Source organism: Miniopterus natalensis, chromosome 9 (assembly GCF_054644295.1).
Source record: "Miniopterus natalensis isolate mMinNat1 chromosome 9, mMinNat1.hap1, whole genome shotgun sequence".
In the NCBI taxonomy this organism is placed as follows: Eukaryota; Metazoa; Chordata; class Mammalia; order Chiroptera; family Miniopteridae; genus Miniopterus; species Miniopterus natalensis.
Genome location: NC_142089.1, coordinates 2,686,637 through 2,707,489, shown reverse-complemented (window position 1 = coordinate 2,707,489; position 20,853 = coordinate 2,686,637). Strand labels below are relative to the sequence as shown.

At 64.0% G+C, this 20,853-nt stretch overlaps 2 protein-coding genes across 12 annotated transcripts; one reads left to right on the top strand and one right to left on the bottom strand.

The window, feature by feature from the left end:
- Positions 1-1,807: 1,807 nt before the first annotated feature.
- On the bottom strand, positions 1,808-4,090 carry HSPB7 (heat shock protein family B (small) member 7). 7 transcript variants are annotated; one of them, XM_087820766.1, is made up of 3 exons: positions 3,900-4,090; positions 3,184-3,355; positions 1,808-1,987 (listed from the first exon to the last, which is right to left on the bottom strand). In XM_087820766.1, exons 1-3 carry the CDS (start codon positions 4,088-4,090, stop codon positions 1,808-1,810), a joined length of 543 nt encoding a protein of 180 aa, XP_087676892.1. The 7 variants fall into 7 exon arrangements, with proteins under 7 accessions (XP_087676892.1, XP_087676893.1, XP_087676894.1 ...); XM_087820767.1 differs by having other exon boundaries at positions 3,184-3,329; positions 3,904-4,090; XM_087820768.1 differs by having other exon boundaries at positions 3,199-3,329; positions 3,904-4,090.
- Positions 4,091-8,831: 4,741 nt separating this feature from the next.
- CLCNKB (chloride voltage-gated channel Kb) lies at positions 8,832-20,829 on the top strand. Of its 5 annotated transcripts, none has more exons than XM_087820765.1 (19): positions 8,832-8,931; positions 9,464-9,592; positions 10,372-10,500; positions 11,123-11,262; positions 11,587-11,664; positions 11,745-11,823; positions 12,298-12,423; positions 12,630-12,714; positions 12,815-12,916; positions 13,503-13,587; positions 13,802-13,975; positions 14,415-14,484; positions 14,615-14,725; positions 16,312-16,525; positions 17,319-17,452; positions 19,331-19,419; positions 19,567-19,650; positions 20,331-20,417; positions 20,782-20,829. In XM_087820765.1, exons 1-19 carry the CDS (start codon positions 8,832-8,834, stop codon positions 20,827-20,829), a joined length of 2,064 nt encoding a protein of 687 aa, XP_087676891.1. The 5 variants fall into 5 exon arrangements, with proteins under 5 accessions (XP_087676891.1, XP_016074581.2, XP_087676889.1 ...); XM_016219095.2 differs by having other exon boundaries at positions 19,331-19,422; XM_087820763.1 differs by having other exon boundaries at positions 11,724-11,823; positions 19,331-19,422.
- Positions 20,830-20,853: the final 24 nt, after the last annotated feature.

The following is a 20,853-nucleotide window of genomic DNA, read 5'->3' as shown; positions in this document are numbered from 1 at the left end:
GCCTGTGTGACCCTGGGCCAATCACTCAGCCTCTCTGGTCCTCACTGGCCATGTGGTGCAAGGAGGCAGGGACGTGGTGCAGCGGACCCACCCTTGGCGCTCCTGTGCCCGCCTAGTACCAGGTGATGGCTGGCAGTGGGAAGAGAGGGCACTGTGAGTTTCCTCACGGGCATACTTCTGAGTCCTGCCTCTGGGAGCCAAGGGAGGAGGCCAGAGGATGCCCACATTTCTGTGAGGTCGCGAGCTCTGCTGGAGCTATCACCCACCCCCGAGTCTCAGGGAAGGCACGTCTGCTTATCCTGGGGTTTCCCACCAAACCCACCCCAAGTCTGAGAACTGCAGGCAGGTGGGCTCCAGAAGTCTGTGACTGTCATTTATTATGTGTGCAGGGTACAATGCGAGGACCCTCCCATGCCCTCCTCCCCCCAGTTATCCCCTAAGGGCCCCAGAGTGGCAGGGGTGAGAGGCTACCCCGCAGAGAGCAGGGACTGGCTCTGCCATTTGCCCCAGGGGACCCCCCTGACTCAGTGGGAACCACCCCTCCCCTTACCCCTGTTTTTGGATGTGGAGACTGGGCCAGGATCATTTTGGGCAGCTGAGGCTCCCCAGAATGAAGGCTGCTTGGAGGTCCCTGCGCTGGCCTGGGGACTGGGAGGGAACTGGGTTGGGGGGCAGTCTCCTGCAGAAAGATGTGGGGACAGGGGGCAGTGGGCAAGAGAGGAGAGAGGGGAACTACTTCCCAGCGCACAGAGGGGCGGGGGCGGTTTGAGGGCAGCTGCCGGCTCCCTGGGTTCATGTCCACCCTTCAGTGAGCAAGTGGGGTGCTCAGAGACACAGTGGCCCCACTGATAAAAACAAAGATTGAAATCTGATTTTAGAACGTTCTGAATTTGGACTCAACCAATGGCAGTGCTTAGGATCTGAAGGACGGGGTGTGTGCCAGGTGGTCCACACACCGGACCCTCAGGTGCAGGGATTGGGGGGGGGGGATGGCGGAGGCGGCTGCCACCGGGAAGGTTGTCCCGACGCCGGTCTGACCTTGACCTTGAGACCCAGAGCCCCACCCATGCTCTCTCCCCCTTCGGCTGGGTGATCCGTCTGCGTGGAGGCAGCCCCGGGAACCCAGGCCGGGGCGGGGTGGGGGCGGGGAGGACCAGCCCTACCTCCGCTTGGCCGTGCCTGGGGGTGTGCGCAGGTGACAGGTGGCCGGAGTTTCACACAGTGTATCACCAACCAGCTGCACTGGAAAAACCCATCTATACACACACGACGCGACCCTGCCCTGGCGCAGCTGGGGGGCTGGGGGCACCCGGGGGGCAGGCAGCTGGTTTGGGGCTTAGAGAGTGGAAGAGGGGAGGTTTCCCTCAGGACTGTCTCCTGGCCCCCCTGTACCCCTGGGTCTGCCTGTGCCTCTCTTGCTCCCCTCAGCCAAGGGGGATCCAGGTCCCCTTCCCCACTCATGCCCTGCAGAGACTCCATAGAGCAAAAGATCTGTTTGTCTGTCTGTCCTGCAGATTGTTTGCCCAGAGACCCGTTCTCGGGGTCTTTCCTTCCCCTCGCAATCCCTTCATTCTGGATTAAGTGAGAGGCCACACCTGGAATCTGGGGCTGCAGGTGGGCAAGGGGTCCCTGTCCTGGCAGAGCAGAGGCCTCCGTTTGGGGTGGGGTTGACCCACCTGGGGTCCCGGGGGCGTCAGGGCTAGGGCCTGGGCTGAGATGTCCTGGCAGCTGTCATGGGGAGTCAGGGAAACTCTGGCAGGCCAGTGGGGAGAAGGTGGGGTCGGGGGAGGGCGGGGGGCGGGAGGCCTCAGATTTTTATCTCTGTCCGGAAGGTCTGCTGGACGTGCTCTGTGTGGGGGTGTCGCCGCGCCCGGATGGTGAGGCTGCCGTCCTCCCTCAGGGCCGAGGTCACGGATGTGGGGTCCACGTCCTCGGGCAGCTGGCACTTGTGTGCAAAGGTGTTCATGACCGTGCCATCCGCCGCCAGCTGGGGAAGAGGGCTGGGTCAGGGCAGCCTGCCCTCCACCCCTGCCCGGCTCCTGTCGAGCCACAGCCCCTCCCCAGTCTGAGCCCAGCCGGCCCCCCCCCCAGCCAGGGGGCTCTGCTCTCAGGTGTGGAGGAGGGGCTGGCCAGGGCGATGGTGGCACAGGCCAAGGGCCATAAGTTCCAACGGTCCCCACGGGTAGGTGAGAGGCTTGGGGTGAGGGCTCGGAAACAGAGGAGGCCTGGTGGCAGAACCCGGGGCTCCTGAGCAACGGGGAGAAAGCGGCATAGGGCAGAGCCCAGCCCTCTTGGACACCCAGACACAGTGGGTGTCCACAGTCAGACTGGGCCGGTGGCCCTTCCCCCACGGCTTGGTCAGCACATAGTGTCCAGAGGAGCCTGGGGTGGCTGAGTCACTGGCGGGAGTGGCAGGGCTGGCACATGCTGCCCACTGGTCCCAGTGCCCACAGTCCTTGGCTTCCCTGACAGGGTGCCCAGGCATCTAGCATCCTGTGCTCAGGGAGGGAGCTGGGTCTGGCAGAAGCCTCAGGCACCCCTCTCCTCTGACAGGCACCTGGGGCCCTGGCCCACTGGGGGCAGCATCCCGGTTCAGGCTGGGCCACACCCTCCTCCAGGTGGAGGCTCCTGGGAGCTGCTACTCAGAGACCCTAGTGACCCAGTGACCCTGAGAGCTGTGGGCAGAGGGAGTGTGGGGTTTGGGGTGTGTGATCCTGAGCAGCAGGGGCTCTAATCCAGGGGTCCCAGGATGGGGGCTGGGCCCCTGGATTTCAGAAGGAAGAGGCTTGAGGGGTATCGTGGGAGGAGCTCCTTCCCACACCTGCCCAGGTGGGCCCCCACCTACCCGCACGCCTGCCAGGAGAGCTGTCCTCACGCACCCACTATCTCCCTCCTCTCATCCCCCCTCTCACCTCACCTGCCGGTATCCCTCTACCCCTCCCGTTTGTTCCCCTGTGGCTCTCTTAGCTGCCCTGGCTCCTGCAAAAAGGATCTTGGGGCAGAGAGAGGCCCTAATGGGGATCCCGAGGCCTACGAGCTACAAGAGCAGGGTCTCCCCTTTGCCTTGGGGGCCTGGGGGACATTGGATAGGGTCTGGGGTCCCAGGATGAGACACAGGTATGGGGACACTGGGCAAAGGGTACAGGTGCAGAACCTGGGGTGCGGTGGGGTGGGCTGGCTCACCTTCTCAGCTTTCACCTCGATGTGGTTGTTGGACGTGGTGACGATGATGTCCTCCGGGGAGAAGTCACTCACGTCCACTGCGAATTCATAGGCATCTCTGAGGGTCTTGATGTTGCCCGGCCCCCCGGTGCGGGCTGTGGGAAGGGTGGCCGTGAGCTGAGCGCAGAGCAGGCTTGCACCCAGAACTCAAGTTTCTGGGTCCTTCTTCTGGGGAGTGGGGTGGCCCCCCAGGCCTGACTTCCCTTCCAGTTACTGCTCCCAACCACCCTGTCCATCCCTCCTCACCCCTTGCAGCCTGCCTTTTCCACAGCGGGGATGGGGCCTCACCAGGCACGGGGAGGGGTGCCAGGCGTGTGTGTGTGTGTGTGTGAGACCCTTTCTGTAGCAACCCACCCCAAGCCTGGAGTGGGGGGATGTGTCCCACCCTCAGCCTCCTGCAGCCCACCAAAGACCCAGCCAGGCCCTGGCCCCAGGCCCTGTGTGGCCACTGACACCACAGCTGACTCCTGGTCGCGACTCTTCCTCGGAGGCCTGCCTGCTCCCATGGCCACATCTGTCTCTGTGGCCACATCTGCCCTGGTGGCCACATGTTGCTGCAGCCCCGAGGCACCTGCTCCCAGCAGCGCCAGCTCGGCAGCCGGAGCCACAGCCGCAGTCGGGGGTGCCCAAGCAGGTGTCCCCTCCCCAGCCGTTTCCCCTCCCTCAGCCCCAAGCACTTGCCTGGGAAGGTTAGGGGCTCCGAGTGGGGCCGCATGAAGCTGCCAAAATCCTCAGAAAACATGCTCAGGGCCTTCTCCATGGGTGGGTCCTGGGCTGGGAGGGCTCGGGCGGCCGAGGAGGAGGAGGAGGAGGAGGAGGAGTGGAAGCTTCTCTCCGCTCTGAAGCTGGAGGAGGTCCTGTGGCTCATCCACGGGGCGGCCGGCCCTGGCCAGGCGGGCAGGGCGCACAGCAGAGGGTGCGGGCTGTGGGCTCGGGGGAGCGTGCCGGGCCCCCGGCTGCCGGCGCTTTATAAGGCCCGGGCGCCCGGGCTCAGGGCCAGCCCCTTGTCTACTGGCTAAATTTAGGCCTCGCCGTGGCCCAGAGGGGCTGGAAATCCTCTCCAGTGAGCCGGCCCTGCTGACAGTCCGAGGCACGCAGGCCCGTGGGGCTGAGCTCATCGCCTGGCATTCCAGCCGATAACTCCAGCCCGGCCTCGGCTGCGGAGCGCCAGCCAGAGCTGCCCCCTTGCCACTCAGACCCCTGCCCAGGACCTGGGGGGGGTGTGGGGGGGAGGTGGCCTGTGTCCCTGTCTTCCCCATCAGCCTGGGGCTCTAGGACTGTGCCTCCCCCATCAGATGGCAAACTCCTTGTGGCCAAACCAACCTTTTCTATTTCCTGTCCCCTCTCCCCCAAAGTCCCAGCCCTTGGTCAGAGGGGAGCTGGGTGGTGGGGATCAGGGCAGAGGGGCCCAAGCCACGGCTCTGGGGACAGTATGAGATGCCAGGTCAGGAGGTCAGGGGTGGGTGGAGGACCCCCCACCTGCTGGGCTCCTATGTGAGGGGAAGGGCTCCTTCCCGGGGGGCAGATAATGCTCATAGGCATCTCTTAGGAAGGACTGAGACAGCGGAGGGGGGGTAGAATGTGCAGCTGTCCCCCTGCCAGCTCCCACTGGGACCCAGATTCCATGCTTGCCTCCCCCCCACACACACTGTGGAACATTTCGGGGGCCCCAAGAGGAGGAAGCAGCCTGAGGCAGGGCTGGGGGCTGGGCCTCAGCTCAGGTAATTTGGTAATTGCCCGTAAAGACCCAGGAGGTTACATTTCTGGGAACTGTGTGTTTGGTCTCCGGGTTGGAGGAGACGCCCGCCCGGGACTGCAGCGGGCAGGAGGCAGGCGAGAGGCAGAGAATTCGGAAGACAACTGTCCCCGCTCTGGTGTGTGGGCGCCTGCGGGGCTCCTGGCTGTGAGCTTCCCGGCACTGTCCATTCAATCCCCGCACAGCCCTGAAGGAGGCGCCATTCCCATTTTACAGGCAGGGACGCAGAGCCTCCCAGGGAGGGGGGCTCGCACCCAGATGTATCTCACCAACCCAAAGCCCTCCAGGGGGCCGGGTGACCTGTGTGGAGATGCCCCCGAGAAGCCCCTGTCTGCTCACCCCCAGCTCGGCAGAGCCAGGGCTGACTCAGGTGATGCCGGGGACAGGCCACTCTGGGAGGAGAGGGGGCCCTTCGCTGCTGCCCAGGCTGTGGTGTGGGCCTCTGTTCTCCTCTCCAATCCTGCCTTCCTCCCCCAGGGAGGCCTCTCTGATTGCTGCAGTCCGTGCAAGGGGCGCCTGGCCCGATGCCCACAGGACTGCCTGTCCTTGCCCACCTGGTACCTGGCAGTGTAACCTGGTCCTCCTGTGTCTATGATTTCCTCGCTGTCCTCTCATCGATCAGACAGGGGATCACCTGTGTCCCGTTAGGCTGGGAGCTCTGAAGGTGGGGAGTGTTTCTCCTTTCTCTGGCTCCCACAGAGCTTCATTCTTGGGGGCTCCATCTATGGGGCTAGTAACTGGTGCTGGGGGTCCCTGAAGGGGGCCTAGGGCAGTGGCTGGAGGAAGAGGGGTCTGTCATTCCAGTGGAGGTTCCTGCCTGGCCCATGTCACTCATCCTGGCCCAGGGGGCTGCCAGGAGGTTACCAGCACTGAGGCAAGATGGACAGAGGGTGGGGGAGGGGTGGGGGGGCCCAGAAGCCTGCTGCCGGCCAGGGAAACAGGAGCCAGTGGCTAAATGCAGACACACTGTCATGGGCCGAGGGCCTGAGTCACTGCTCCTGGACGTCGGATCTCATTCCCCGCCCCTGCCCCCCATTCCCCCTCCCCTTCCCCCACCCCTACGTGTCACCCACACATTTACTGCATCACTGGCTCCAGTGGCCAGGAGGGACCCTGAAGGTCATCGAGGCCACTGCCATATCTCTGGTCCTGCCTCTCCTTTCAGATCATGGGGATAGAAGGAGCTTTAGAGATCACCAGATGCCCTGAATCCCAACCACCTGAGGGGATTTTAGCAAACACAGAGTCTTACCCTGCACCCCAAGATTCTAATTCGGGTTCCTGGGAAAGGACCAGGAATTGTTCTCATCAGTTCCCCACGCAAGAAGCCCACAGGCAAGAGTTTGGAAACCACCCATCACTAAGCAGTAATTTACTGAGCACCTACTATGTGCCAGGCGCTGTCCCAGGTTCTGGGGGACTAGTGTGAATGAGGCAGAGCTAGGCCTCTGCCACCATGGCTCCCAGGCTCCCCTTACTAGATGGAAGGGGAAACCGAGGCTCCCAGTGGTGGAAGACCAGTTGGGGGTGGCAGAGCTGCTCTGGCTTCAAGCCCGTTCCCCCCTCCACTGTTACTGGGGCTCGATGAAGATGGGGAGATGTTGAGGGGCTGGCATGTGGGGGAAACGGCTTGGGGAGGGAGTTGCCACCCCCTTGCTACCTTTCTCCCAGTCTCCTGGTGCTCATGGGGGGGGAGGGTGAGGGGGCACTGAGGATGTGGACACGCCGTGCCTGCTGGCTGACTGGTGCGGGCTGACTGGTGCGGGCTGGCTGGTGCTGGCCGTGTGATTGTAGCCAGCAGCTACTGGAGGCCAGAGGTGGGTTTGGGATGTTAACAGGGCGGCCCTTTGATAGGTTGCGGTGGCCAAGGCGATGGGGGGCCCCAGTCCATGCAGAGCAGCAAGCCCGCGCCTCACCTCCCACACACAACACACACATGCTGCTATTTGGGACTGACTTGGCCTGGCATCTGCAGGCAGAGGGTGGCCAGGGTCCCAGGATGTTAACGTCATTGAAGGGCCATCATGATTTTCAGAGGCGGCGGGGAACTTTGTTTGTGGGAGGTAGGGAGGGCAGTTTTCCCAGATCTCTTGCCCAAATCTTTCAAAAGTGGCATCAGACAAAAATCCTCTGCTTTGTGCCTGAAACTTGCCCTGGCTGATTCAGCCAAAGGAGCTCAAGGAGACCCGGGCAGGTAAAAAGCCACACAGTCTGGGTCTGGGTTCAGCCTCTGCTGTGTGACTTCAGGTGAGTGACCGCACCTCTCTGATCCTCCATTTATCATCTACTAAATGGTGATGCTGTCCCGAACTCACAGGGTGCTGGGAGGATGGGTGAACTGAGTCACAGACTTAAAGGGCCCGGCACGTAGCCAGGGTGCAACACGCTTATTTCCTCGACATGCCCTCCCCTGCCCCCCCGTGCCCTGGCTCCTACCCTCTGGGGTGCAACAGAGTCTGGGCATTTACCTAGAAGCCTTGTGGTTTGAGAGGCAGTTTTCTGAGGCTGGAGAGGCTGGACACAGGATCAAGTCTAAGTTCCTCCCCAGGCCCTGGGCCTCGGATTCGCTGCCTCTGGCCTCCCCGTCGGCCTGCGCCCCGCCTCTGAGCGGGGTGGGCTGTCAGCGCTGTGCAGGCTTGGCGCCAGGCAAACCTGGTGGGCGTCCCAGCTCTGCCCCTTGGCCTCTGTGACCTTGGACAAGCAGCCCCCCCTCTTTGAGACTTCATTTCTTTGCGTTGGAATCATGCTGCCTTTGGGGTCTGTGAGCACTCACTGACTGGGGGGTGTTGGCACACAGCAAGGGGGCAGTACCTGCAGTTCCCTTGCCTTTGCCCCAGGCCTTCCTCCCCTCTCCCTTCTCTGCTTTTTCAAACCCATCCACACCCAGCACCGAGAGCCCAGGGCCCTGACCCTCGGCCCCTGCAGCGGACCTGACCCCTCACCATCTACGGGTGTATGATGTATGATTTCCGCCGCCAACGCCCCGGGGCCCAGCCTGCGGCGTGGGCTTTGTGGCTCTGGTGGCTGCTCTGGGCTGCATGGCTCAGTGGGCCCGGGCGGCTCCGGTCGGTTTGTCAAGGACACTCTTAATGGCCACAGTGAACCCCGGCGGGGCGGGCGGGGGGAGGAGGGGCAGGATGCTGATTGGTGGAGCACATACCTGTGCAGGTACACCCGCTGCAGGCACAGGAGCCTCTGTTAGAGGACAGGCTGGGCCACTGCAGGGCGCCGGACACAGGTGAGGGGCCTGCCTGCAGGGCCGGGGTGGACCTGGGTGGACCTTGCCAGGGCCAGGTCAAGCAGGGTGGGAGCAGGAGGGTGGGGGGCAGGGAGCCAGCCCCTCATTTCCACCGCCACAGGCTCTCCTTAGGGACCTGGGGTTTTCCTGCCTCTGGGGCCTGAGCTGAGGGGAAGGGGGCTCGGGGACCGGCAGGAGGAGTCGGAGCCATCCTTGGGGACCAGCAGTGAGAGAGAGTGACTTGCTGGGCGAGGAGGCTGCTCTGAGCACTGGCGGCAGACAAGTGTCCGGGACGGTGGGAGCGGAGGCCTCAGGAGGGGGAGGGAGCTCTGAGGCTTGGGGACCTGTTTTGACCAATTTGCTGCTGGACACGAAGGGCACAGATAGGAACCCCAGCCCACCCCACGCATCACACGCACGCTCAGTGACGCCCCAGGCACACCAGGCTTATGTCCCTCCCGATAACTTTACACGAGCCCGCACACCCACACCCTGCACACACGCACACACGTGCACAGGATCTGGGAGCAGCAGCATTGGACGGACCAAGGGGTGGTGTGAGGGCCTCGGAGCTGCTCACCACAGTCGCCCTCCTGTAGCTGCACCAGGGACCAGATGGAGGAGCTGGTTGGGCTGCGAGAGGGCTCCTCGGGGAACCCCGTGACTCTTCAGGAGCTATGGGGCCCGTGTCCCCGCATCCGCAGGCGCATCCGAGGTGAGGGCCCGTCCCCTTCCCCTGCCCATGGAAGACCCCGCGGGGCATCACCCCCCACCACAAGCTGCCCTCCCCCTTTTATCTGCCCTCGGACATCACTGCCCAGCCTCCTGGTGACCCGGAGGGAAGGGATCTGTCTGTCTGTCCATCTGTTTATGGGTCAGACATGCCGGGTGCCCGCCCCCGAGGCCTGATCTCTGTGTAGGGGCCTCGCTAGGGGCCCAGTGGGTGCTCTCTGGCCCGACACCAGCCCCACGGGTCCTGGGACCGCATGGGAGTTTGCTGGAGGCTCACGTTAAGCCACGGGCCCTGTGGGGATAAGGAGAGGGCTGTGGCTCCCAGCACGCCCTCCACACCCCTGCCCCTTGGTCATTCTTCCAGAGGTACCCCAGTCTGGAGCAGGGGTGGGGGAGGGCAGACCTGTCAAAGCCCCCTGGGCTGGCCCTCCTGCCCCGAGCAGGCGCCAGCCTCCAGGGGAGGGGCTGTCTGTGCCCCACCCGGCCCTGGGCTGTGACCCCACACCCCTGGCCAGGTGGCCTGGAGTGGCTGAAGCAGAAGCTGTTCCGCGTGGGTGAGGACTGGTACTTCCTGGCCACCCTTGGGGTGCTCATGGCCCTAATCAGCTATACCATGAGCTTCACCGTGGGGCGCGTGGCCCGAGGTAAGCCCTCCCCACCCAGGGCTTGTGGGCGCGCTCTCGGGATGCCAGAGGCACCACCAGGTGCAGCGGGGTGGGGGAGGGGTCCGGGCGGGAGGAGGCCTGGGTCTGGTCCTGGCAATGCTCTTGACTTGCTGTGTGACCCTCCGTAGGCTCCTGCCCCTCTCTGGGCCTCAGTCCCCTCATCTGCACAATGAACGAGAGAGAGACCTGAGTGTCCCCAAGAGCCCCTTTCCTCTGAGCTCTATGTTCCTCTCCTCCTGCCGCTGGACTCCCGCCCCACCTCCCCACCAGCCCTCCTTGCTCTCAACTCCCGTGGCTCCGGGGAAGGGCACTTGCCTGGACCACTAGGCCTCAGCAGGCTCTCTCCACTCCGAGGTCTCCCTGGAAGAGGGGGTGCAGGAAGGGTGTGACCTGCCTTCTCTGGGAGACTTGCTCAGGTGGCATCATGAGGACCAGCTGTGCGCCGGACACTGTCCGAGGCGTTTCGCACGCGGTCTTATTTCTCACCGTGAGCCTGTGAGGGAGGTACCGGCACTAGCCCATTTGACAGACAGGGAAACAGAGGCCCTGAGAGCTTGAGCCGCTGGCCCAAGGTTCCTCAGCTAGGGAGTGGCAGCACTGGGTAGGGATCCAGGGTCCTGCTCCTGCCTCTCTTGGGGATCTGCCCCTCCCTGGGGGGCCCGGGCCTCCCCTCGCAAAGCCTGTGTTTCCTGGTCAGTAAGTGGGCACCCAAGGGCTGTGGAGTCTGTGGGTGGTCCCTGATTCCTGGTTGTCCCCAGCACACAAGTGGCTGTACCGGGAGATTGGCGACAGCCACCTGCTCCGGTATCTCTCCTGGTCCGTGTACCCCATGGCCTTGGTCTCCTTTTCCTCGGGCTTCTCACAGAGCATCACGCCCTTCTCAGGAGGTGAGCCCAGTCACCAGGCCCTTTGCCTGGGTGCCTTGCATTGCAGTCCCCACCGGCCCAGACCTTTTCCTATCCCTCGAACGACTCACGGGTGGAGGCAGGAAGCAGTATCCCTATTTCAGTCACAGAAGCCAGGCTCAGAGGAGTTGTGTCACTTCCCCAAAGTCACACAGCAAGAAGGCCAGAGCTTGACTCCTGGGTTGATGATGGCCCGGCCCCTTTCAGAGAGCTCTACTGGGCCGTGACAGGGAGAACTGGTGGCAGGTTCCCCTGCAGGGCCAGTGCCAAGAGTGTTCCCAGGGAGGGGCTGATGGAGGTTACCGCTCTCCCCAGGCCTCTCAGCTCTGCCCCCAGCTCCAGGTCAGCAGATGGAAACCCCAGGGGTGCGTCTAGGATGGCCTGAGATTCTATCCTGGGCTCCCCCCAGTCTGCCAGGCCCAGCTGGAAGGACATGGGACAACTCACGTCCCCTTTCTGACCCTTGGCTTGATCGCCTGAAAAATGGGTGGATGGGTCTTAATTCCTAGGGTTTAAAAGGACCCGACGGAGGGTGGTGTGGAACACTCTTTGCAGGGTAAGGTGTTAGGAGTTTCATCCAGAGCGTGTCCCTCCCCCTGCCAAGGGTCTGGCCTCCCGGAGCTGAAGACCATCCTGTCCGGGGTGGTCTTGGAGGACTACCTGGACATCAAGAACTTCGGGGCCAAGGTGGCGGGCCTCACCTGCACCCTGGCCACCGGCAGCACCATCTTCCTGGGCAAAGTGGTAGGTGCCGGCGGAAGAGCACCTCACCCCCCTGCCCTGCTGTCCCCCACTTCTGCCTTTCCCCTGTCGCCCCACCCAAGCTTGGTCAGATGGGGCTCAGGCCAATGCCCGCCTTCTGGGGCTGGGTCTTGGAGGGGAGGCAGGACAGGTCCCCAGAGTGTGAGGAAGGGGCTGGGGAGATGGAAGAGGCGGGTGTGGGGGGTGACCATGCTGTGTCTGGGGGAGGCCCCCTCTGCCCTCCAAGCCTGGGCCCTGAGAGGGAGGAGCGAGGGCCCAGCGCTCCCCCAGGTCCAGCGGTGAGCTCCGTGGCACCTCCCCTGGCAGGGCCCCTTCGTGCACCTGTCGGTGATGATCGCCGCCTACCTGGGCCGCGTGCGCACCAAGACCATCGGGGAGTCCGAGGTAAGGGGCTCAGGGAGGGCCCCCCGGGGAGGAGTGAGAGGGGGGGGGCTGACTCTGAGCCCAGGACCCGGATCCCCCAGAACAAGAGCAAACAAAACGAGATGCTGGTGGCGGCAGCGGCGGTGGGTGTGGCCACGGTGTTCGCGGCTCCCTTCAGCGGTGAGAACCCCCTTGCACCCCTCTCCTTGCACCCCCTTCCCATCCCCTGCAGGGGCCAGGCTGGCCAGCTCGCCCCTCTGCCAGCTGAGGGCCTGGAGGAGGGAGGAGGTCCTCAGGGTGGGGTGAGTGAGTGGGTGCCCAGGCACTTCGGGGTTCGCTCAGACAGACTCGGGGGTGAGATCCGGCTCTTTGTGGCCCTGGACCAGGGGGTTCGCCTCTCAGCCTCATCTCATCTGTGCAATGGGGTCACAGCGGTCCCCACCCCACAGGGCTGCTGTGAGGACTGGGTGGCTGAGGGTGCACAGGGGCAGGTTCCCTGGACAGCGGAGTCCCCTCCCTACTTGGCCCTCAGCTCAGGACCAAGGAGAAGGGCGGCCCTGTCTGCAGCCCCAGGGGAGCGGGAGGGGACAGGAGGGGCCGGGGCACCGGGATGGGCACGCTGGGGGCTCTGCCCAAACACAGCGTCGCCCCCAGGCGTCCTGTTCAGCATCGAGGTCATGTCCTCCCACTTCTCGGTCTGGGATTACTGGCGGGGCTTCTTTGCGGCCACCTGCGGGGCCTTCATGTTCCGCCTGCTGGCCGTCTTCAACAGCGAGCAGGGTGAGTCCCCCCCACCCGGATCCCCGACACCTCCCCTCCCTCTCCCCTGCCCCCCTCCTCTCCTTCCTCTCCCATCCCCATCTCCTAGGAGGACAGATCCCGGAGGGTAGAAGCGACAAAGCCGGGCAGGGAGCAGGGCCAGGGCCAGGGCCAGGGCCAGGGCTAGAGCCGGTGGGAGTGTGACCCCCACTCCCCTCCCTGCCCAGAGACCATCACCTCCCTCTTCAAGACCAGCTTCCGCGTGGACGTCCCCTTCGACCTGCCGGAGATCTTTTTCTTTGTGGCGCTGGGGTGAGTGGGTGCCTCGGCCCCTCGAGCCCGACCTGGGGCTCCCCTGGCCTGAACTGCCACCCCTGGTCCGGGCGGCTCGGGACTCCCCTCCCCTCCGCAGGGCCATCTGCGGCGTCCTGAGCAGCGCCTACCTCTTCTGTCAGCGGACCTTTCTCATCTTCGTGAGGACGAACCCACTCACCTCCAAACTCCTGGCCACCAGGTGGGCTCTGGGTTGGGCTGGGACCTCCCGGGGAGGCCCCCAGGGACTCAGCCTCCCGAGCCCTCAACTCCTTTATACAGGGAGCCCACCCCCCACTGCATGCCATCTTCCCACTGAGTCCCCCAGACCTCCCTGGCCCACACCCCACTTATGGAGCCCCTGTTCCCTCTGACACCCCTGTCCAGGCCCCCACAGTCCCTGTTCCCTGCCGACTGAGCTGCAGCTCTTCCGTGTGACCCCCACCCCTCCTGAGTCCTCCCCCAACTCCCCCGCCGACCCCATGCCCCTTACTGAGCTCCCTTTCCTCCCAAACCTCGTCCGCCCCCTGGCACTGGCACCTCAGGGTCAGCCCTTGACCTGCGGTGCACGGGCCCGCCCGGCCTGGCTGGGCTCTGTCCCGGCCCAGCTGCCCCATCAGCTCTGCCCTGCTACACGGGTGGGCGAATCCCACACCCTCCTGCCCCGGAGAGGGCCGGCCCATGTCCCTGCTTCAGTCCCTCCTCCTCCTGCTCCCTGGGGGGCTGGGGCCGTGAGGTGGGGACAAAGGGGGGAGTGACCCTGGAGCCTTCCACCCCACCCTCCACAGCAAGCCTCTCTACTCCGCCCTGGCCGCCTTGGTTCTGGCCTCCATCACCTACCCCCCGGGCGTGGGCCGCTTCATGGCTTCTCGGGTAAGGGGCCCTGAGCTGGGGCGGCGGGCGTGGGGAACCCCAATCTCCCGTCACCTCCAGGACACCTAGGAGAGGAGGCTCCGAGCAGTTCCCCAGCCCCCCACCCTGATGGGGAGTGGCGAGGGGCTGGGAGGCCAGGCCAGGCAGTGAGGGGTGGGGGGACTGTGGCCTGGGGCGGGGGGCCTCATGCGGACTCCGGCCTGCCCCGCGCCAGCTGTCCATGAGGCAGCACCTGGACACACTGTTTGACAACAACTCGTGGGCGCTGATGACCCGGAACGCGTCCCCACCCTGGCCCGCCGAGCCCGACCCCCAGAACCTGTGGTTCGAGTGGTACCACCCGCGGTTCACCATCTTTGGGACCCTTGCCTTCTTCCTGGTTATGAAGGTGGGCGCCCCGGGCCCCCTGGGGGTGTGCCTAGAGCCGAGCCCAGTCAGGGGTGGGGTGGGGGTGCCCCCCACGGCCTGTAGCATGGCATTGGGGCCTCCCACCCAGACTCCCTGGCCTGCCCCCGCCCCCTGTGGGGTCCCCGCCTAGTCGCTCCAGCACTCTGAGCCTCAGTTTTCTTATCTTTAAAATGGGATAGCTAGTTACTGAGCTACCTCAAGATGAGGTTGAGAGGGAAGGAAGGGGAGCCCCGGGCACACAGTAGGCACTTGGTCAGGGTGAGGTTCCTTCTCTGACACCAGACCCTGGCGATGCGCATGCCCCTGGGCATCCTTTCTCCCTGGGACATGCCCCGTCCCCTTCCCCTGTGCTGTCCTTCCCTTGCCCTCTCTTGCCCAGTTGCCTCCAGCCTCTGCCCCTCTGGGCTCACCCCCCGCAGTTCTGGATGCTGATCCTGGCCACCACGATCCCCATGCCCGCTGGCTACTTTATGCCCATATTCATCTTCGGTGAGTCTTAGAGGTTCGGGGTGATTGGGGCAGGGCCAGGGCACCTGGTCTGTCCCCTCCCTCCCCAGGATGGTGCTGAGGGAGGGCTGTGGGGTCGGGTCAGCCGGGCTCACCCCGAGTCTGTGGCTAGGAGCTGCTGTGGGGCGTCTCATCGGGGAGGCCCTCTCTTTGGCCTTCCCTGAGGGCATCGTGGCCGGAGGGGTCACCAACCCCATCATGCCTGGGGGCTATGCCCTGGCAGGTAAGTGGGCCAGGTCCCCACTGGGTGGGCTGGGCCTGGAGAGCCAGCCAGTGGTTCCGCAGGGCATGGGGTGGCCGCCGAGCCCCGCAATGAGCTCCCACCCTCCCGTGCCCCCATTGCCCCCTCCAGCTCCTGTCTAGTCCCTGGCCCCATCCCCTCCCTCACTGCCCCCCCACCAAGCCCAGGCGTCAGGCGCTCCAACAGCGGCCAGGCCCCCTCCCCTCCCCTCTCCTTCCTCCTGCCTTTTCTCCCCTCCCCTCCCCTCCCCTCCCCTCCCCTCCCCTCCCCTCCCCTCCCCTCCCCTCCCCCTCCCCTCCCCTCTCCTTCCTCCTGCCTTTTCTCCCCTCCCCTCCCCTCCCCTCCCCTCCCCTCCCCTCCCCTCCCCTCCCCTCCCTCTCCCCTCTCCTTCCTCCTGCCTTTTCTCCCCTCCCCTCCCCTCCCCTCCCCTCCCCTCCCCTCCCCTCCCCTCCCCTCCCCTCCCCTCCCCTCCCCTCTCCTTCCTCCTGCCTTTCCTCCCCTCCCCTCCCCTCCCCTCCCCTCCCCTCCCCTCCCCTCCCCCTTCCTCCTGCCTTTTCTCCCCTCCCCTCCCCTCCCCTCCCTCTCCCCTCTCCTTCCTCCTGCCTTTTCTCCCCTCCCCTCCCCTCCCCTCCCCTCCCCTCCCCTCCCCTCCCCTCTCCTTCCTCCTGCCTTTCCTCCCCTCCCCTCCCCTCCCCCTCCCCTCCCCTCCCCTCCCCTCCCCCTCTCCCCTCCCCCTCCCCTCCCCTCCCCTCCCCTCCCCCCTCTCCCCTCCCTTCTCCTTCCTCCTGCCTTTTCTCCCCTCTCCCCTCCCCTCCCCTCCCCTCCCCTCCCCTCCCCTCTCCTTCCTCCTGCCTTTTCTCCCCTCCCCTCCCCTCCCCTCCCCTCCCCTCCCCTCCCCTCCCCTCCCCTCCCCTCCCTCTCCCCTCTCCTTCCTCCTGCCTTTTCTCCCCTCCCCTCCCCTCCCCTCCCCTCCCCTCCCCTCTCCTTCCTCCTGCCTTTCCTCCCCTCCCCTCCCCTCCCCTCCCCTCCCCTCCCCTCCCCTCCCCTCCCCTCCCCTCCCCTCCCCTTCCTCCTGCCTTTTCTCCCCTCCCCTCCCCTCCCCTCCCTCTCCCCTCTCCTTCCTCCTGCCTTTTCTCCCCTCCCCTCCCCTCCCCTCCCTCTCCCCTCTCCTTCCTCCTGCCTTTCCTCCCCTCCCCTCCCCTCCCCTCCCCTCCCCTCCCCTCCCCTCCCCTCCCCTCCCCCTCTCCCCTCCCCCTCCCCTCCCCTCCCCTCCCCTCCCCTCCCCCCTCTCCCCTCCCCTCTCCTTCCTCCTGCCTTTTCTCCCCTCTCCCCTCCCCTCCCCTCCCCTCCCCTCCCCTCCCCTCCCCTCCCCTCCCCTCCCCTCCCCTCCCCTCTCCCTCCTCCTGCCTTTTCTCCCCTCTCCCCTCTCCCCGGACACTTTTCTCCCCTCTGCCCCCGACAATTCCCACCCAGCCCAGGGCCGTAGCCATGCCAGCCTCGCCCTCGGCAGGCGGGAAGCTGGCCCCGGCCTGAGCTGCCAGCCGGCTCTGCCCGCCCCGTCCCCGCAGGGGCTGCGGCCTTCTCCGGGGCCGTGACGCACACCATCTCCACGGCGCTGCTGGCCTTCGAGCTGACCGGCCAGATCGTCCACGCACTGCCCGTGCTGATGGCGGTGCTGGCGGCCAACGCCATTGCCCAGAGCTGCCAGCCCTCCTTCTACGAGGGCACCATCATTGTCAAGAAGCTGCCGTACCTGCCGTGGATCCGGGGCCGGAAAATCAAGTGCGTGCCACCTGCCTCGGGCTGGCTGACGGGGTGCCGGTGTCGGGGGGCTGGGGCTGGACCTGGGACACGGGGGGGGGGGGTGTGGGGGGGGCCGGCCCACAGCTGCCCTTCTGTCTCCACTCTGCCCAGCCCCCTGCATGACCCTGGGCAAGCCCTGGGCCTCCTGGGCTTCCCTCTTACTAGCGGTCAGTCTGTCTTCACATAGGATAGATATCACCCATTTGCTGGAAACGGGCTCAGAGAGGTGCCACGTCTTGCTCCAGGTCACACAGAAATCAGCCCCAGACCTGGGAGGCCCCTGCCCGCGCCCCGTAGTGCTCTGCGGGGGGTGGTGCTAGAGTGGAAACAGGCCCTGAGGTCCCCACTGGACCGGAGGATCGGAGCGGCCTCTGTCCCCTGAGAGGCGGGACTAAGAGGCTCTGAGAGGCCCCGGTCTTGGGCCCAGCTCCAAACGCATGCAAGCTGCCACCTTGCTCTGGCCTCAGTTTCCCTACCTGTAAAATGAGGTGTTTTTTTTTTCAAACTTCAAAGATTTTTTTTCTTTTGGCCGTCAAACTTTCGTTCAAATGACATTCTCCAAGGAAGGCTTCTAGATACAAGTGACCAGAGGTGGTGTGGGGGGAGCTAGGGGTCTGGGGGGCCGAGAACTCAGGGCCAGGCCATCGGTGAGCCAGTCCCCAGGTCCCTCTCTACCTCAGGGCTCTCGTTGTTCATTCCGGGGACCTCTGCGCCCCTCCGGGTGCCTGCCCCCTGCCCCACCGCAGGCCTGATGGAGGCCCTCTGCCTCCAGCTCTCACGGCGTGGTCGTGGAGCATTTCATGAACCGGAGCATCACGACGCTGGCCAAGGACGCACCACTGGAGGAGGTGGTCAAGGTCATGACCTCCACGGATGTGGCTGAGTACCCCCTGGTGGAAACCACAGGTAGGGGCTCAGCAGGAAGGGGAGGGCGAGTGGGGAGGGGCATTCCCTCCACCTGCCTCCTGGGGGGGTCTGGCCCAGGATGGGCTAGGCAGGGCCTCGGACCAGCCTGACTCTGACCCCAGGCTCTGTAACTGTGTGCCTTTGGGGAAGTCGAGTCACCTCTCTGAGCCTGTTTCCTCCTCACTGTGAAGATGGAGACTGCTACCACCCTGCCTCGGGGTGGCTTCTGCGCGTGCATGAGAGATGAGAGGATGCTGAGCTCTCCATGGACAGACCATAGGATTCTAGAAACCAGGCCGGGTGTGCTTGGGGGTGGGGGCACCACCAGGGGCTTCCAGAAGGGCTCTTTCACTTGGTCTCCCCTTCAGACATTCCCCAGGGAGTCCCCCCCACAATCCCTGAGGCCATGAGAAAAGCATCTTTTTAAAGGAAAATGAATGGCAGCCCCTGTTTAAAGACACACAAGCTGAATTTTGGGGAAGCATCCAGGTAGAGCGCTGTTCTCCCAGGGACAATATAGTCTGAGTGGAAAAGATAAGCTGGGGGTGTACGGCCATGTCCATGAAGGGACACTGTCAACCTTAATGTCCTCCCTTTTTTTAATGTGTTTTTATTGACATTTAGAGAGAGAGGGAGGGAGAGGGAGAAGGGAGAGAGAAGCATCGATCGGCTGCCTCCTGCATGCCCCTTGCTGGGGATCGAACCCGCAACCCGGGCACGTGCCCCGACCGGAATCAAACCGGCAACCTCTTGGTGCACGAGACGAAGCTCAACCACTGAGCCACACCGGCCAGGCTTGAGGTCCCCTTTGTGCACATGAGACACGGTGTGCACTTGGCAAGCATGGCACAGCTGGATTTTGGTCCCCACTTGTCCTTTGGGCAGGTACCTTGTGCTGTGAGCAACCTGCACAACCATACGGGTCCTAACCACCCCCAAACCACCCCAAGAGGCACAAAGCCGCCATGAGCAGCAGAGCCGGGGTCAACCACTCTACGAAGTGCATTTTCCTCACGGAAAAGAGGGGTCAATACAGTGCAGAGCTGTCAGAGGTCCTCACCCCAAATGCCACGCTTCCCCACCTGGATCGGGGCGCCCTGAACACTGCCCCGCAGAACACAACCAGCGTCCTGCCTGCACGTTTGCGATAGACGGCCCTCTGACAGGCTGCACCTCCAAGACGGACCTGGCCTCCAGGACAAAGTCCACCCTCCCCATGGACTCTAGGGCCACAGGGAGCAAGGAGCTCCCGCCCCACAGGCCTGGGCTGCGGGACCCGGCTGCTCACTTGAGAAATCGCTTTAGTTGGTTCCTAAAGGGGAGGCACGTATAGGCCTATTTGTAAGCTTTTCTTTTACTGGATAAGCAAAAATACCAGGCTGTTGCCTCAAAACTCCACTGATAGCCTGGAGTGAGACTTGCGAAGCCCTGGCACACAGTAGGACTGCGGAGAGCAGTAGGCTCCCAAGTTCATGCCTTCACTGGGCTGAGCCAGATGTGACTCTTCCTGAGGGGGGTGAGGGACAAGCCCAGCCCTGGGGCACAGACCTGCTCGTGCCTCTAGGTCTGCCACACGCGGAAGCTCAGGGTGAGCAGACTCCTTCCCGACCCCCTGGCAGCCTTTGCCTCCTTTGGCTACCAGAGCTCCGTGTCATAAGCTGAGTGACCTTGGGCAGGACAATTAACCTCTCTGTGCTGCTGAGCCTCAGTTTCCACATCTATAACATGGGTGATAATAGTTCCTGACCCACAGGCTGCTGTAGGTTCCTGAGAGACCTGAGAACACCTAGGCTGGTTATTGGCACACAGTAGGTGCCCAGGAAATGCAAATTCCTTCTGCATAATGCAGCTCTCTCCCTCTCCTTCCCCACTTGGCAGAGTCTCAGATCCTGGTGGGCACCATGCGAAGGGCCCACCTGCTGCAGGCCCTTCAGGCTGAGCCACCCTCCTGGGCTTCAGGACACCAAGTGGTACTCATGTGGGGTATTGGGGGGACTGGGGAATCAGCAGGGTGTAGGCGGAGGGGCAGCTGATTGGTGGGAGAGGAGGATTGAGGGGGCAGCCTGGGGAAGGGGGAGGCTGGCCCAGGCCTCATAACCCTTGCTCTGTCCCAGCGGTATCTCCAGGACATCTTGGCTGGGGGGTGCCCCATGGAGCCAGTGACCCTGCAGCTGTCTCCGGAGACCTCCCTGCACCAGGTACAGGGGAGAATTCGGGCTTGGGGCAGACAAGGGCCCTGGGGTAGGGGGGAAGGGCTGGCTGGAGAGGGAAACCAGCTGCAGCTTCTGGGCCCGCTTCCTAGCCTGCAGACCCGGCAGAGCAGCACCTGCCCTCCCCAAACCCCACTCCCAGAGCTGCTGGGGTGACGCAGAGGGGAAGTGAGAGGGCTCACAAAACCGAAGCCTCTGGGTAGAGAGGCAGTGGGTAAAATTAGGCCTTTGCATCAAGGCACACGTGGGTTTCCATTTCAGATCCACCACGATCTCTGGGTGATCTTGGGAAAATTACATTTAATCACTTTGAATGCTGACACCCTGCCCCCTCCCCCACACAAGCACAGAGCCTGGAACCTGGGGCCAGGGACCAGAAGCAGCTGTTTGGGGACTTGGGGGTGGTCCCAACCCTTCTGTGACACCTGATTCAGGAGGACGGGTCGCCCCACTGGTCCCTTGTGTGGACTCTGGCGGCCCCCTGTGGTCACACTGGCCATTGCAGGCCCAGGTGTCCCCTGTCCCCCAGCAACCCCTTCCCCCTGGGCCACAGGGGGCGTGGGTTCCGCTCTTCCACCTCTGCCCAAAGCCTTCAGGGATGGATGGCAACCAGAGGCGTGGTGTGGGTGGCACCTGCCCTCCAGCATCTCCTAACAACCCCCCTCCAGGCACACAACCTCTTCGAGCTGCTGAACCTTCAGTCCCTCTTCGTGACGTCTCGGGGCAGAGCTGTGGGCACCGTGTCTTGGGTGGAGGTACCAGGGTCCCGAGGGTGGGGCAAAGTGGAGGAGCCACGTTCAAGCAGGCTGGGGGTGTGTGTGTGTGGAGGGCCCCAATGTCCTCCCATCCAAATCTGGAGGGGCCTCATGAGATTCTGATGAGCCCCCCCCCTTCTCGGCCCAAAGCGGCCATGGGGCCTGGCTACTCCACCTTATCTTGTGACCAGCGGCCAGCCCTGTCAGTCTCTGGGCCTCGATGATCCCATCGGTGCAACGGGGAGGCACTGGCTCTAACACTCACCCCAGAGTCAACCCTTAAGGGAGTCAAACAACACTGGAACCCCCACTCTCAACCTTCTCTACCTCCTTCCTCCAAAAAAACCTTCTTTCTCTGTTTTAGTTAAAGAAAGCAATTTCCAACCTGACAAACCCACCGGCCCCAAAGTGAGCCAGCCCAGCAAGATGCCCTGGT